This window comes from Terrapene carolina, unplaced genomic scaffold (genome assembly GCF_002925995.2).
Source record: "Terrapene carolina triunguis isolate 2854851 unplaced genomic scaffold, T_m_triunguis-2.0 Scaffold96, whole genome shotgun sequence".
Taxonomy (NCBI): domain Eukaryota; kingdom Metazoa; phylum Chordata; order Testudines; family Emydidae; genus Terrapene; species Terrapene triunguis.
Genome location: NW_020664447.1, coordinates 45,386,320 through 45,403,404, shown reverse-complemented (window position 1 = coordinate 45,403,404; position 17,085 = coordinate 45,386,320). Strand labels below are relative to the sequence as shown.

At 41.0% G+C, this 17,085-nt stretch overlaps 1 protein-coding gene across 1 annotated transcript in view; it reads right to left on the bottom strand.

Annotated features, from left to right (window-relative positions):
• AVEN (apoptosis and caspase activation inhibitor) overlaps positions 1-17,085 on the bottom strand; it is a 176,706-nt gene that overhangs the window by 15,137 nt on the left and 144,484 nt on the right. The window contains exon 3 of the mRNA XM_026651294.2: positions 3,865-3,935. Coding sequence (XP_026507079.1) covers positions 3,865-3,935 — 71 coding nt within the window. The remainder of the gene's footprint in view (positions 1-3,864; positions 3,936-17,085) is intronic.

Below are 17,085 nucleotides of genomic sequence, written 5' to 3'. Positions count from 1 at the left end.
TTATAGTCCCACAACTTCTTATAAGCGGTCTCGTATTTTGAATGGGTGGCCTGAGCGGGAGTCTGCTGCGGCTTGAACTTAGGTTTAGCCGGAGCTGGAACATAGAGACACAGAGTCTGGAGAGTCGTGCAGGAGTCTTTCAGGCCTTGCAGCTTTGTAGCCGTTTGTTCTGCAAACAGGGCTTTGCCGTCAAACGGGAGGTCCTGCAGGGAGTTCTGTGCCTCACTGAACAGCCCAGACAGCAGAAGCCATGACGCCCTTCTCATGGACACTGTGGAGGCCATGGACCACACGGCTGTGTCCGCTGCATCCGAAGCTGCCTGCAGGGTTGCCCTGGCAGCTGCTGTGCCCTCCTCCACCAGTGCTTTGAACTCCTTCCTGTCGCGCTCCTGGAGGGAGTCCTCGAACTTGGGCAGGGAGCCCCACAGACTGAACTCATACCGGCCCAGGAGACCCCAGTGGTTCGCCACCCGCAACTGGAAGCTTGAGGACGAATAAAATTTTCTTCCAAATGAGTCCAGCCTCCTTGAATCTTTATTTTTCAGGATAGGGCTGGTTGGCCCTGTCGTTCCCTGTGGTTAACTGACTCAAACCACCAGGGAGTTAGGAGCAGGGTGGATGCACAAGTATGAGGGTACAAAATACTTGCGTTCCGCTCTCTTAGAGATGGGGGCCAATGAGGCCATGGTTTGCCACAGGGCATTTGAAATTTTTGCCACCCCTTTGTGGAGAGGCAAGGCCGCCCTGCCCAGTGCCAAAGAGGACAGTACATTAAACAGGGAGTCTGAGGGCTCCTCCATCTCCTCTGCTTGGAGGTGGAGGCTTGATGCTACCCTTTTTAAGGGTTCTTGGTGGGCCCCAAAGGCCTCCTGCAGGCCGTAATCGCCTCATCTGGGGATGGTGAGGAGGCTGGCGTGGTACTTTGTGTGTCCATCGGCACCAGAGGGTCCACCACCTGGTCGGTCTCTGGGCACGGCACCGAGGATGTACATCCCACCGACTCCTTCTTTGGAGGTCTGGAGAGGGAGGCCGAACGGGAACGTTGTCGACATTCATGCCGTGACCGGCTGCGATAGTCCCTCTGAGACGAGGACCTTTGGTGTCGTCTGCCTCAGTCCCATCGGTGTTTGCTCCTCAAGGCAGAGCGGTGCCAAGAGTCTTGGTCAGACGGAACCCAACCAGACAACCTGGTGGGTGTCGAGGGCAATTCACGTGGACTTTGCCCTGAACAGTCCCTCGACCGAGACTGATACCGAGCCAGGGGTGACTGCGGAGATCCCAGCGGCGGCTTGCCTCTGGAGCGTGGGGCTGATATCGGCGGTTCTCCTGGTACCGGCATGGATATAACATCCTGGGCCGCCTGCAGGGCCTCCGGTGTGGAGGGCATCCGGACATCTGGGGAGGCCTGCTCCGAATGGGCTGGGCTACTCCACTTGACTTGAGTCGGAGGCCTAGAGTCCGGTGGGGATCGAGGACTGCCCAACATGGGTCTAACCTCTGTCCTGGGTTTACTCCGGTGCTGCAGTGAAGAAGGCCTCTTCCTAGCCTTCTTTGCATGTCCCATGGACGGGGAGCGGTACTGACTAGTCGATGGCACCGAAGGGTCGCCACGGACCGACACCGTGGTGCCCAGTGCCGACTCAGAGCGGCGTGCTGGAGCCGGGGTCAGCGCCGACTCCATCAGAATAGCCCGGAACCTAATGTTCCTTTCTCTCTTGGTCCGAGGCTTAAACGACTTGCAAATCTTGCAGCAATCACTGAGATGGGTTTCCCCCAAACAGCATAACCAGTCCGCGTGCGGATCACTTACTAGCATAGATCACCTACAAGTGTCTCATGACTTAAAACCCAGGGTACGGGGCATGCCCCAGCCCAGGCGCTCTAGCTAAACTAAACTAACTAACTAACTACAGGTACCAGACACTGAATGAACAAGCAGTTTTGGGGACGAGCTACAGCAAAGATGGAGCAGAGCAGTTCCGAAGCACCTTCACTGGCGGCAAGAAGGAACTGAGAGTGGGGGGAGCGCGCAGCGCCCCTTATACCGCGCCATGGAGGCACCACTCCAGGGGTTGCTAGGGCGTTCCCCTATGGGTACTGCTAGGGGAAAAACTTCCGGCACTGGTGCACATGGCGAGCACGCACACCTATTGTGGAATACACATGAGCAATTACTCGAAGAAGAAATCAAATTTATCTTTGTAAAGCATCTCACTACTATAGCAATGGAAAAGCCCATGAGAAAATTAGTAATTTTGCATTCAGAACATGGTTCGAATAGTACACAGTAAATAAGGCCTAAAATCATATGTTGCATAAAGAGTATGAAACAAAATATTCATAGATTCCAAGGCCAGAAGGAAACATTGTGATCATCTAGTCTGACCTCTTCTATAACATAGACCACAGAACTCCCCCAAAATATTTCATAGTACATATCTTTTAGAACAACATCCAACCTTAAGTTAAAAGTTGCCAGTGATGGAGAATCCACCACAATCCTTGATAAGATGTTTCAATGAATAATTACCCTCAATGTTAGAAATGTACACCTTATACTGCATAGCTGCTCATTCAACAGCACCATCCTGTGCACTGAATGAGGGAGGGGTTCTTGTGGTCATGTAATTAAAGACTGTAGATATGCATTATGATACAAGAGGGCCAAATTAAGGTTGGACACAGAAATTTAATTCTGGCATCTCCCTAACTTTTGAATACTTGACTTTGCAAACTTAGTGTTCCTTTAACATCGTTTGTGTCTGTGCACCTAATTATTATAACTATCCTAAGAAATAACTAGCAAATGTTTAAAATTCAACTCCATATTTGTGACTCCGAAAAGATTCAAGGACAGTTCCCCAACTATCTTAAGGAAAACACAAAATCTCTGAGTCTAAGAATCCCATCTTGCTGGTTGGGCAGGTCATGTGCAGAGCTGCAGAAATCAAGTGATGTGTCGAGCTGCAGAAATCAAACTAACATTTAAGAATTCTCATTTCTGCACCCTCGGTACCTCAACTTAGAATGAACAGATTTTGAAATAAAATCCACCAGTTTCCCATCCATGAGTACTCTAGATCCAGAACAGCTGTTCCCTAGTTATTTTCCACAACAGCACATGGACTCCATGTATCGATAACCTGAGAAACTAACTTCTCTTATGTTCAATTTGGAGTTCGAAGTCACAATCAGATGATGTTTGCTGGTAGAATGAACAGGGGAAAACTACAACACAAACTGAACAACATAAGAATTTGAAATCACCATGCTAAACCTCTCCTCTCTTGAGTAAGCCTGAAACATGGAAATGGAACGTTAATACTTGTCTGAAGAGACTGCAAAGACAGTATTAGAATGTGGCCAGAGTAATCTAAGTGGCCAGAGTAATCTAAGTGGACGGATTTTAATCTTGCAGTTCATTTTTTCTTTTTGCAACCTTTATCACCAAAATAACCCAAACAACCAAATCATGCTGCTGCTTTGACTGCCCCTCAGTAGAAGCAGAGAAAAAACACAACAGGATGCAGCAAGAGAGAAAAACATACCAAAAGGCATACAGAATAATCGGTGTTGCTGCCAGAATAAAAATCCATCAACAACAACAATCCATCAACAATTGATGTTGCTCTAACAACAATACATGCTGTCTGCACTGGGGGACTAAGTGTGCATTACTACTGTACTTAGCTTGCAACAAAGTTTTTAACCATGCTACTCAAAATACATAATAAAAACGAAGCTGTATTTGTGGGGTTTATCTTAATGAGAAGATATGAAGTAAAAGCATTGGAATCCAGTTTGGAATGACAGAAACATTTTACATTTACAAAAATCCTCTGAATAATAATTCTTCTGTGTTACCTGTTTAGGGCCTACGCTTCCTGTGTCCCATTCTTTTTCTTCAGCAAATCGGAACTGTGTAAAAGAATCTCCTGTAGAAGGGAAGTAAAATGCTTTGTTTAAAATTAAAGTTGCAACAGGCATCCCCCAAAACTCCCACACAATAAAAGTAAACTCATTAAGTCCAGATGAATAAAAACCTGCAATGTCTACATATATACATTAATTTTTTTATATCACTTTCATTCAGGCCCCTTTAAGAAAGCACAGCTAAGCTAAGACCTACAATGTGCTAAAATTTGCTCTGGTCTGCAAAAGAGTTACAAAAGACGGATATAAATATTTGAATCTGCACACAGATAAGTCAGTAGATGATATCCTTTAGCTTAACAATGAAATAGAGCTTTAGGAGAAACTTTTCAATGCCAGAGTATGGTAGGAAAGAGAAAATAAGTCTTCATGCTATATAATAGTAACTCCTAAATCCTCAAAATTTAGAAAGCAAATAAGAACCCCAAACTTAATTTTAAAAAATTGCACAATTTTAAAGCAAATCTCATGATTTTTTGAATGCTTGTGATTGGCAATGTTCAATTAAGCCGCTTGTGAAAGTTGATTTTCTGCTGAAAAAGGAAATAATTAAACCAAGAGGTTCTCTCTCTTTCATATTATGACAATTGTGATGATGACATCAATGAGGCCAACCAACAACTCTGTGACACCACCTACTACAAAGAACTTGAAGAAGACCCCACACCACAATTCACCCACAAATTTAAGGCTATCATCAAATCCTTCCCCAAACAACACCAAGAGAAACTCCACAACCTCATGCCCAAGGAACCCATCCCAAGAACCTCCCACATGCTTCCAGAGATACACAAACAAGGGAACCCTGGCAGACCGATCATATCTGATCACAGCACTCTTACTGAATGTCTGGACTCTTAGAAACCATCCTCAAACTACTCACCACACAAAGGGCCAGTTTCCTCCATGACACAACAGACTTCCTCCAGAAATTCCACAACTTTAACAACGTCCCTTAGAACACCATCCTTGCCACTATCAATGTCACTTCCCTACATACCAAAATCCCTCACAATGATGGTATTGTTGCCTGCCTCAAATTTCTACAAGACAATGGACAACACTCGGATATCCACCCCAAACACATCACCAAACTCATCCATTTTATCCTCACCCATAATAACTTTACATTCAACAACAAATACTTTGTCCAAACAATGGGAACAACCATGGGTACTAGGATGGCTCCCCAATATGCCAACCTCTTTATAGGCCACCTCAAGGAAGAAATTCTGGACAAATGTACCACAAAACAAATGACGTACCTGAGATACATCAATGATATTTTCATCCTCTGGACAGATGACCTAAACTCTCTCATAGACTTCTACCACAACGTCAACAATCACTACCATTCCAACAAACTCCCTCTAGAATTCTCCCATTCAGGAATCAACTTCCTGGACACCATGATCAGCTTTAATGATGGAACCCTACAGGCAACTATATTCAAGAACCCACGGATCAACACACTTATCTTCACAGATCCAGTAACTACCCCAAAACCACCAATAAATCTATCATCTATAGCTAGCCATTCAGATACTATAGAATATGCTCTGAGGAGAAAGTCAGGGATACACGCCTCAACATACTTAAAACCACCTTCACCAAACAAGGGCATTCCACCAGACAAGTAGATCGCATCATGGAACAAGCATCCCAAATACCACGAGAAAACCTGCTTCAAATCGGGGGAGGAGGAGAGGACAACCCTCTGACTGCACATTCCTAGTTGTCACCAACCACTCCACAATAGAACCCATGAAGGGTACTGTTAAACAATTACAACCCATATTTGATAGGGACCACATCCTGAAAGAAATCTTTCCCAAACCCACTCTTCTGGCCTTCAAACAATCCCCAAACCTCACCACGCTCATCATCAGAAGTAAGATTCCCACAGGCCAGCCACCAATGTGATGACGCTGACATAGCAACAGGTCTAAATCCTGCAGACATATTGCCACTACTACAATGATCAATGCTCCCCACAGCACACATTTCAAGATCCATATGTCCTACACATGCCTATCACAACATGTGGTGTACCTTATCTAGTGTACTAAGCGCCCCAATAACAACTACGTAGGTGAAAAGAGATGATCAGTATGTTTTAAAATAAACTCTCACAGAAAAATAATACAAGACAAAAATGACATATCACCCATAGGCAAACACTTTTCACAAAAGCATCACTCCACATCAAACCTCTCAGTCCTCATTGTCAAAGGAAACTTGCACAACACCTTCAAAAGATGAGCCTGGGAGCTTAAATTCATAATTTTGTTAGACACTAAAAATCATGGACTCAATAAAGACACTGGATTTGTGGTTATGACAATTCATAACCCACTAACCCTCCTTTTTCCTACAACTGCAGCAGTATTAACTGCCCAGGTCATCTTGAATGGTCTCTTACAAAATATTAACTTCTGATGCAAAACAATCTGTTCCACCTTGTATTTAGCTGTGACATACTGAGGGCTGGTCTATACTGAAAAGTTTTATCAGGATGGTCATGTCTCTCAGGGGTGTGAAAAATCCACATTCCTGAGAGACACAATTAAGCCAACCTAACCCTCAGTGTAGACAGTGCTAGGTTGACGGAAGAATTCTTCTGTCAACCTAGCCACCCCTTCTCAGGGAGGTGGATTATCTACAGTGATGAGAGAACCTTTCTTGTCACTGTAGTAAGTGTCCAGACTGAAGTGCTACAGTGGCACAGCTGCAGCTGCGCTATTCTAGCATTTTAAGCATAGACGTAGCCTGAGTACCTTTCCCAGCCCTGAAGAGCTCTATGTAAGCTCAACAGCTTGTCTCTTTCATCAAAGGAAGTTAGTCCAATAAAAGCCACCTTGTATCTCTATGACACCATAACCATTCACAACTGGTCCTCCTCAGAAACACCGAAGATCCTTTGCATCATTTCCCATGATTCAACACAAGGAAGCAAGAGCTTCCACAGCTCTTCAAAGAAGTTACAACAGTGGCACCAGGATATATATGGGGTGCCTTACACTTCTGAGAATGGTTGGTTGCAAAGCAGCTGAACAAATCCACTACAGTAAGAAACTCCTCTGGGATCAGGAGCTGACTTGTGAGTCCCCACTCCCAAACAACTGTTGCCAATTGTTTCTGGGGGTCACAGAGACCCACAGGTTGAGAATTGCTGAATTAAACTATAGATGAAACATACCCTTTAACTGGGCTTTTTAAATACAGTGACAAAGCATGCCTTTCAGATGGAAAAGCAATAACTACAATTCACAGAAGCACATTTAATGCAAATTAGGTTAATGAGAATGTTGGTCTACCCAATTATCTTTTCAAAAATTCCTTTAGCCTGAAAATAACTTCCTTTTACACTATGAATACTAATAAAACATCATACAATGACTCTGAGCTCCTTTCAAATACAAAAGCGTATTTATGATAGATTACAATTCTTACAGAGTACTATTTATATTTCAAAACAAGTTTACAAATATACTTAAACATATTTAATTGAATATGAAACATTAACTTTGTCATTTTTTACAATAAGTTTTAAAAGTAATTATTGCACAAACTGCAGTTTTAAAATGAAATGACAGGACCTCTAAAACACAGCAGATTTTTCTATCACTAAAAATGCCATTTATTCAATTAAATGAGATGATTTAAACAGAATGCATGTTTTATACCCAAATTAAACTGCACAGTATTAGCCTGATTTTTTCATATGAATAACACACTAATTTGCAACGTCTAACAGAAAATTATTGTCAATATTCTTTGAAATGTTTTTAAAATGTCAAATAATAATACATAATGCCTAAAGTTCAAAAGGTGAATCTCTAAACTGGAGGAAAGAACTGACAAATGTTTTTAACAATTTGATGCTCAATATCGTATACCATTTGTTTTTTGTCTGAAATATTTCATATACTGCTTCATTAAAAACAAGAGAGATAAAAGGTTACAGATATTTGTATAAGTATATGTGCAAATTGAATAGTATCTTTAGCGCTTCATGTATCCGAATACATTTATATTATAAAAAATATCCACAGTACAATGTAATCCCGATAGAACTATGACATGACTGTGCCCAAAGGTATTATAAGGGTAACAAGCAAAAGGTAAAATGAACTTCCTTGCCCATAATTTTATCTTCTCCAAAGTGAGTACCCACTGCTCCATCAGTTCCCTACTGGGTTCTCCTTCTTTAATCACTCATATATTGGAAATGGAATTCAAGGTTCCCCCTTTGATTTTTTTTTTTTTTTTTAAATCCAGTTGCTTGTCTGCTGGTACTCTAGAGGAAATACATTTCAGACCGCAGGCATACTGCCAAAGCTGATGAGAGAGAACTAAGCCATATTAGAAAAATTAATATTGAAATTTAAAGGATCTCCAGCAGGAACTGAAGACCCTCTTGATTGGTGGAACTAGAAAAATGCCCCCTATTTACTATACTGTTCAAAGCTGACTATGAGTAATTTGCTGCGTCAGGCTAGAGTATTGCTGAGGACAGACCTGTCCAAGAACCAGGTAATCTGAGCTTCCTCTTAGAAGCCCCCTCTGAATTCTTTGGACCTTTGGTAACTGAGGATGTAAGCAGAGATTACACCGGTCATAATTTCTCATAAGACAAAGGAGGAAGATTCAAAGCCCCTTTTTAGTGAGTTCTTACTCTTCTGGCTCACAAAATCTCTGAGTGCCTCTGCTCAATCCACTGGGATCAGAATTTTCCTTTGTTGTAGACTGAGGAGAATTTGACTGATTGGGGTAGCTTCTAAGCCAACCAACTGCTAGTGGACCTCTTCCTCTATAGACTGGACTATTCAGAGTCTACAACCTTTTCCTAAGATTCTGATAACAGAACAATCCATTTGCTCTTCTTATTCCACTTCACTTTAAGAAGGGCTTAAAGTTGGAGGGAACTGGATGAAAGGGTCTGTTATTTTTAAGGTGGAATAAATCAAGTCTAGCAGCCTCTTAACTTTTTCTTGTAGGCATTGGCAACCCGAATCACTGAACTTATCTGACGCTGATCAGGAGAGCTCATTTTCCATGAATGGCTTAAGTGACCACTTGCGAAACTGACCAACTCTCCCAAAAATGAAGATCACTGAAGTCTCTTTTTCCTAGCGGTTTTTCCCTTTTGGAGGTCAGATTTTGGCTGGGAAGAGCCAGGAGAAAACAAGCTTTTAAGATTTCATTCAAGGGAATGCAAGACCACTGATATCTATGAGATCTGAGCTAGTTTGTGTGGATCCAGACAGCAGGAGAGAGAGCAGTGTCTGTGGTCTTCTATGAAGATTCAAGACCCAAGAATATTTTCCATGAGGAAATGGAGGAGAAGTCCTCCTCAAAATCTTTTAGTTTTAGGTAGAAAATCAAGGCTTGTGAGCTGGGTAGAATTAAGAACTAATTGCCCATAAGGTATAAAGCAGTAAACCCATCAATATGTGATGGAGGGAGCAGCAGTTACCCATATGGAGAAGGAAAGGGGCACAGCAGAGGTGTGGGAGAAAGAACCTGTACCTGTAAGTTCCATGGCTAGTCACAAATATAAAGACATTCTGAAAACATCATGGTAACTGCAAAAACAAACATCAAGCGCTTTGTGATGTCACCAAAACCCTGAGATGTGTGTTATTTCTTCTTATTATTTTTCTTACATTGTGCTTTATGAACCAGTGTATCCACAGCTATCATTTACATACAAAAATCCCAATAGTTAAAATACTGTAAAAGGTGTCTTAGATTTTCCTTAATTTATATTTCATTCTTCTAAAAAGTTATTTGTACATCTAAATTGATAATAGACATGTGATGATGGCAAATCCATGAGATACTTCAACTAATAAAAAAGTTCTAAGATTTTTATTATATCTCTGATAATATAGAACACTAAATGTCCAAATGCAAAGCTTTACCCAAAATAAGGTGCTATGATGGAATGAACAAGTTTTGAAAGTCATGAAGCTTATAGAGAAAGCAGCCAAGGAGAGTTAAAGACTGGAACAAATTTAAGAGAAATAATAACAGAACAAAAAAGGGGGGGGGGGAAATAGTATGTTAATACTAGAAAGGAAAAAACAAGGAAGTCTGCTGGAGACTAGAAAGAATGAAATACTATGCATGAGAAGGCTGACTGGCGAAAAAAATCATTATAGAATAAATGTTACAAAGCGATTCCTTCAGTTTCACAAAAGAAATCACTGTTATCTCCACAGACATTCTTAACACCTCCTTAATGAAAGTGTGTGCACAATGGTGGCTTCAATTAACTTCAACAGCAGCCCTTCAGAAAATCCTCCATGAGGTCAGTGAATTTCTCAGGGTACAGAAATGTAATGTACAACTATTTATTAATGAAGTTGCGCAACTTTAGTTCCCGTCCCACTAACTTGCTTACAAACAACTACCTCTGCTATCAGTAAGAAATGGAGCAGCCCACGGGGCCCACAGGATCCAAAAGATAAACACTAAAACTTATTTAAAAGCATTAGCAAGAAAACAAAAATTACAGAGCAGCCCGATGTGTGTGATTTATATATTTGTAAATTGACCAGTCAATGAAGAACATTTCCTTGTATTTTTCCACAAGGAGCAAGTCAATCCTGCCATAATTTTGGACAATTTCTTACAGTGTGTATGTGTATGTGTGTATATATATCTCCTCAATGTTTCACTCTATATGCATCCGAAGAAGTGGGTTGTAGCCCACGAAAGCTTATGCTCTAATAAATTTGTTAGTCTCTAAGGTGCCACAAGTACTCCTGTTCTTTTTGCAGGTACTTTTCTGGAATTCATTAAATTAAATCCCTTGAGTGTTTATATGCACATAAAAGTGGAGAATGTATTTCCCTACAATCAGTAAAACTGGAATGTCTTAATGCATCACCGACTTTGATACTGGCAAACCTGAAAGTAGTAATAGTTCTTAGGTCCCATCTACACTACAAATGTAACTCTATCAATGATCCTTATAGTCTACACTACAAACTAGAAAGCACATTTGTAACCAAATTAGGGGACAACTGTGCTGGAAGCAGATTCCCCGATATTACTGCATGGTGCTAGCAACAGCAGGAAGTATCACACACACACTTTAAATCTGATCAATTTTTAAGATCAGAAATAGAAACCTAGTTAATTTTAGAAGATTTTCTTCAGAGTCTAAAATATAAGTATAAAAGCCTTTAAAAATATATGATAATAATTCAAACAGACATTTAAAAATCTTAAATTTTCATGCCAACAAGACAGTAAATCTAGCACCATTAACAGTGCTTCAAAATACTGGGCAATTAAATTTCCATGGCATATTTTCTAACTCATTTCTTCCAGTAGTAAGTGATCTTTCTAGGTTTTCCCCCTCAAAGCTGTACATCAGTTGCACAGGTTAACAGACAAAGCTAAAAACAACATGCATTTTACATGCCTACCACTATTTTAAAATTTCTGGCTGGCTATGTACAGTTGTATGTAAAAAAGAGCCACTAAGGATGTTAAGAGGAAGACTTACAATATTTTTAACAATTTGCTTTGTCATCTACAGCTGGGCCCCCATTGTTTACTTGGTCCATTGAGAGAGAAAAAGAGGAAAAAATTACAATACCACATACCTCCTCCCTCTGCCATTTTTAGGTACTGCATGCACCAGTTTTATTGTTAAACAAAAATTAATAAATAAGGAACCTTTTTGTATAAAATAAGCTCTATATTCTATTTTAATTAGTTTACCTGAGACGGGGGGGGAGAGGGGGGAGAGGAGGAAAGAAGGAAGGACATATGTTGCATAACTATAATTTCCTCTGTACCTAAACCCTCTTATAAGTCAATGCAAGTTTCACATTCATATAGTGCTTATAGCAAAAAAGAAAAAGCCTGTAACAGAAAACAAAATCAGACTACGCTATGCTATGGTAGGTTGCATAAACAACCTCCAGCAGACTGTCTTTCCCATGTGTTACTGCCTTTTTCGTGGTGGATAATTCTATAGCTGAAACATAATATTTACATGATTAAGTTTGATTATATGTTTCTTTAGTACAGCTCTTAGCTGCAACATGAATGCACAGTATTGGAACAATCTGTATTGAACAAAATAAACATATATGCAAAACTTCACACAAAACCATATAGCTATTCATGTGGAGCTACCCTTCCAAGGACAGGAAGTTGAATTCTTCTCTAATAGTCACTTCTTTCCTGAACAAATAATAAAATGGATTTCAGTGTCAAGTTATTGATTTCTCTGTAAGTTACATTTAAACATTTGGTTAAGTTTAAGCTAGTCACCTTCAACATTAGCATTTTTCCTTAAGAAAAGCCTTATGGCACTGTTCAGCATTGTGGATTTTTTCAAGGTTATTAGTTTCTGACATTTTATTTATTTATTTTTAAATATAAATATCACCAGCTTGCTGGTCAAGTTAACTAAAATATAATAAAAAGACTTCATTGGACATCTGGTCACTGGATTTTGAACTATACCATCTATGTGAAAACTGATGGGAAATTGGGAGAACCTACAGCGGAAATTCATAAATTAATTTCCTCAGACAAATATTATAATTATTTTTAGACCACCGGTGTGCTAGGTGCTCTAGGTAAGTCCCTAACCCTAAAGGTCTTAAAACGTAAACCAGAACACACACAAACAAGGGATAGGGGCTGGCATGGAATGAAAAAGCAGTGATCTAGGCAGTAAGCTAGAGCACACAGCGTGTTTGCACCACAATTTTTGTGGAGCAAGGGGGACATCTGGGAAGGAATACTATAGACACATAATAAGTTAATGATCCCATACCTATCTAGTTTAGAACTGACAAGAGCCAAGAAATTCTGAAGTAAAGTCAAAACTACATCCTTAACCCTCACCTTACATAGGTATTGCAGCTCATAAATTAAGCAAGATCCTCCATTATTCTGAGCCACATTGTATCCAGGAGCTATGAAATATTCCATAACTGATATCATTTGCATTTGGTCTAGAAAGCTTCAATTTGTTTTGATTTGTAGACACAGATTTGGCTTTTACAGCGTTTCTAAATCCAGATCTTATAAATGTGGCAATGTGTAATACAATGTTTAATTTCAAACTTAGGAATCATTTCAAAGACTCTTTCCTCCTCTGCCAAAAAAGTGCCATACTCCTTTAAGAAGTATTACACATGCTCTCCACACTGTCATAATCCCCCCTCCAAAATGTGAAAGAACACACAGCATGTAGTTTTTCCTTCTCAGCTGCTTCCACAATTTGGTTTATGATTTTTCCTCCATGCTCCCCACATAGTCAATATAATATTCTGATCAGATTTCTAATAGTTTTATTGGAGCTTCTGTTGATTCTCTCTTTCAATACATGAGAGGAGTTAATAGACGTAGGCCATGTCTATATTAGAAACTGGTCGATAAAGTGATGGTGGCATATAACCACCAAAGTTTATATATCACTTGCGCGCATGCATACTTGCCTGCTTGCATTGGTGCTGCGCATGCTCACCAGGAGTGCTTGTGTCGATACAAAGTGCAGTGCACCATTGCGTCTGCTGCAATGACTTTTGGGAACTTTTCACAACGTGTTGTGGGACAGAAATGATTCATCCAGAAATCTCTGGGAACCAGGGCACAAGTTCCCAGCATGCAACTTTCTCTATCCCATAATGCAATCCATATCCTATAAATCTGTGCCTTTTAAAAAAAGATGGTGTCTGCCATCTCTGACAGAAGCATTGAACCCGAGCTCAGCACTATTCTCATGAATGTTGCTAATGCAGGATGCATGATTCTCCTATATTTGCAGACCCACAGGAAGTACCGGAACAATGGGGTACATAATGATTTCTTGAAAGACAGTTTGCTGAGGGAAACAGCGAGAAACAATTCAAGGTTGTTAGTGACGTTCATGGAGCAGATGCAGAGGATGCAGCGCTGTTTCTGGGCCCAAGAAATGAGCACTGGTGGGATCGCAACATAATGCAGGCCTGGCATGATGAGCAGTGGCTGCAGAACTTTCAAATGCAAATGTCAACATTTTGGATTTGGGGGCTGAGCTCGATTCAGCCCTCCAAATGCAGGGACACCAGAATGAGAGCTGCATTGACAGTGGAGAAGCAAGTGGTGGTCACACTCGAGAAGTCTGCAATGTCGGACTGATACCAATCAGTGCAAAATCATTTTGGAGTAGGAAAATCCAAGCCATTGTCATGCAAGTGAGTAGGTCCATTAATCGTCTCCTGCTATGCAGAACTGTGACTCTGGGCAATGTGCAAGACATAGTGGATGGAGTTGCAACAATCGGGGTCCTGGAACTGTGGTGGGGTGATAGACTGCATGCATAACCCTATTTTGGCACCAGCCAACCTTGCCACAGAGAACATCAATGGAAGAGGCTACTTTTCTATGGTTATGTAAGTGTTGGAGGATCACTGCTGACACTCAAAAGGTATCAGTGCAGGCTGGTTACGGAAGATGCATGACACTCCCACCTTTAAGAACAATGGACGGTTCAGAAAGCTGCAAGCAGGGACATTCCTTCCCAACCAGCAGATTACCACTGTCAACAATTTAGTTAGAATTCTGGGGGACCCAGTCTACCTATTGCTCCCCTGTCTATGAAGTGGTAGTCTTGACACTTTGACAAGGAAAGATTCAACTTCCAGCTCAGCAGGTGAAGAATGACAGCTGAATGTACTTTTAGTAGGTTGAAGGGATGTTGGTGGTCTTAACTCACAAGATTGGATCTCACTCAGAAAAATATTCCAGTGTTAATAGCTGCCTGCTATGTACTGTGCATAATATCTGTGAAGCAAAAAGGGAAAAGCTGCCACCAGGGTGGAGGGCAGAGGTAGATTGGCTGTCAGCTCACTTTGAACAGTAGGGCACAAGGGCTCAACATGATGGGAAGCTTTGAAAGAGCACTTTAATGGTCAGCCACAGCACTGTTCTGTGTTGGAGGTTCTCTGGGCCTGGAAATTCGGGTGCTGCTAGGAATTGCGTAGGTCTTGCTGTACATTTGTAAATGTGACTATGTGGTGCTTGCTTTCAAGTGCTGTATGCTTTGAGTGATGCTGTGCATTCTACAATCAGTGTTGTGAACTAATAAAGATAATTTTATTCTCCAAAAATTGAAATTTGAGTGGCAAAACCAGGCAAATAACAATGTGCAAAAAACAACAGGTAATGCAATACAAACTTTTACCATAAATTAACGGAATGGAATTTTAAAATTGGAAAGGCAGTGCACATTTCAGTGCACAAACGTAGTGAGTTGTGGCTGCACATACACCAGTCATGGTTCTCACAGGTCAGCATATGTGAAATTGTGGTTTTCCTTGCTGTTCCCTAGCATAGAGTGGTAAAGGTAAGGATGCAGCCCATGATGCCACATAGTATATTGGGGAGTGTAGGAAGCTGCTACTATAGAGTTCTCTAAGGACTTCAAAGGGTCGGGACACTGGGATTTTTGGACCTGTAGGTCAACTAAGGCCTGAAGTATTTGGGTCTGCTATCTGAGAAGACCAATTACATATTAGTGCATCTCCCTCTCCGTTTCTTGCTGCAAATCCTGGTCCTCTCTCCTGTCCTCTTTCCGTCTGCATGCTATCAGCCACATTGGCCCTCCAGGCCCTTAGTTCACGGTCCAGTGCAGCAATGACTTGCAGGATCTCGCTGAATACATCCTCTTTTTTCTCTTCCTCATCCGGGTCAGGTACTCTACAGGTGTGGAGGGAGCATCCGTCAAAGATGCAATGGCAGAAGCTGCCAGTAAAAACAGACAGATGTATCATTGGATTTACAATCACAATAGAAAGGGAAAGAAAAGTTTCAAAACTTCCTTCTCTTATTCACATAAACACTTTTAATAAGACATGCTTATTGGCAGTTCAGCTTTGGAGTGCCTCTGTGCAGCACCACTCCCCAGCCATGGTGATTATGGCCTGCCAGGGGCAAGGGTGGGGCAGGATTTTCAGTTGCATGAAGAAATAACAAATTTCAGTCCCTATTCCATGAGTATGAGTATAGGATAGGCCAGCGACACTGAATATTGGCACTGTTTTCCACAGGCAGTGGTGGTTTTAGTGGATATTTCACTCTAAAGCAGTGTTTCCCAAACTGTGTTCCGCGGAACACTGGTGTTCCGCACGATGTGAATAGGTGTTCCGTGAAAGAATCATAATTTTAAAAAAGGGTCTTTAAATTTTTTTAATTTTAAATTTGGCATATTTGAAGCATAGTTTACAACTCTTTTTGAATGACTATAATTTAACATAAAACTCTTTTTCCGGTTATTGATAGCTCTCATATTGAATATCATGGCGTAAAGAGAACGTGGCATGCAAGCATGTTGAAGTCTACCCCTTTCGGGCACGCTTCAGTTAGTGATGTCGTACCCCTTCCGCTCGAGGCTGCGCGAACTGCAGTGGTATGCACACACCATTCTCTTTACGCCATGTTGAATATAACATATTCACTCAATACGTTCAAACCTGTGGGTCTTTGCCGTGTGTGCGATAAACACAACTAAACTAGCTTCGCTCGAAACAATATAAATATTTGTGAAACAAAATTTGACAAAAATCACTATTTCTAAATATTGTTACTAAACCTAATCACCATGGATTTGTGGCTAAAAGAAGGAACTTTGAAACGAAAAGCAAGTTCTTCTGGTACTCCAACTGTGGCTGAAATAAACGAGCAAAATATTGTGACAAAGTGAGGATGAACAATCGCAGTCTTGTTGCCGAAAAATCTGTTAGTACTAGTGAGTTATCCAAGATGAAAGAATTTCCACTGAAGTATATCAAAAAACAACAAGAAGCAGGTGTTAAAAGACCGAAACGAAAGTACGATGAAAGTTATTTGTCTTTTGGTTTTACATGTGTTGGAAATAAAGATGTTCCTGATGCGCAGTGTGTCGTGTGCAACAAAATACTAGCAAACAGTTCATTGGCTCCTGCTAAACTCCGTAGGCATTTGGAAACCAAGCATGCTGAATACAAAGACAAAGATATAAGATTTTTCAAGAGGAAGCGTGACTCACTTGGAAATTGTAAACTTCTGATGATTAAAATTGCTAAAACAAACAACAAAAGTGCAACAGAGGCATTTTATCGAGTAAGTTACCGTATAGTGCTTGCCGGAGAAGCT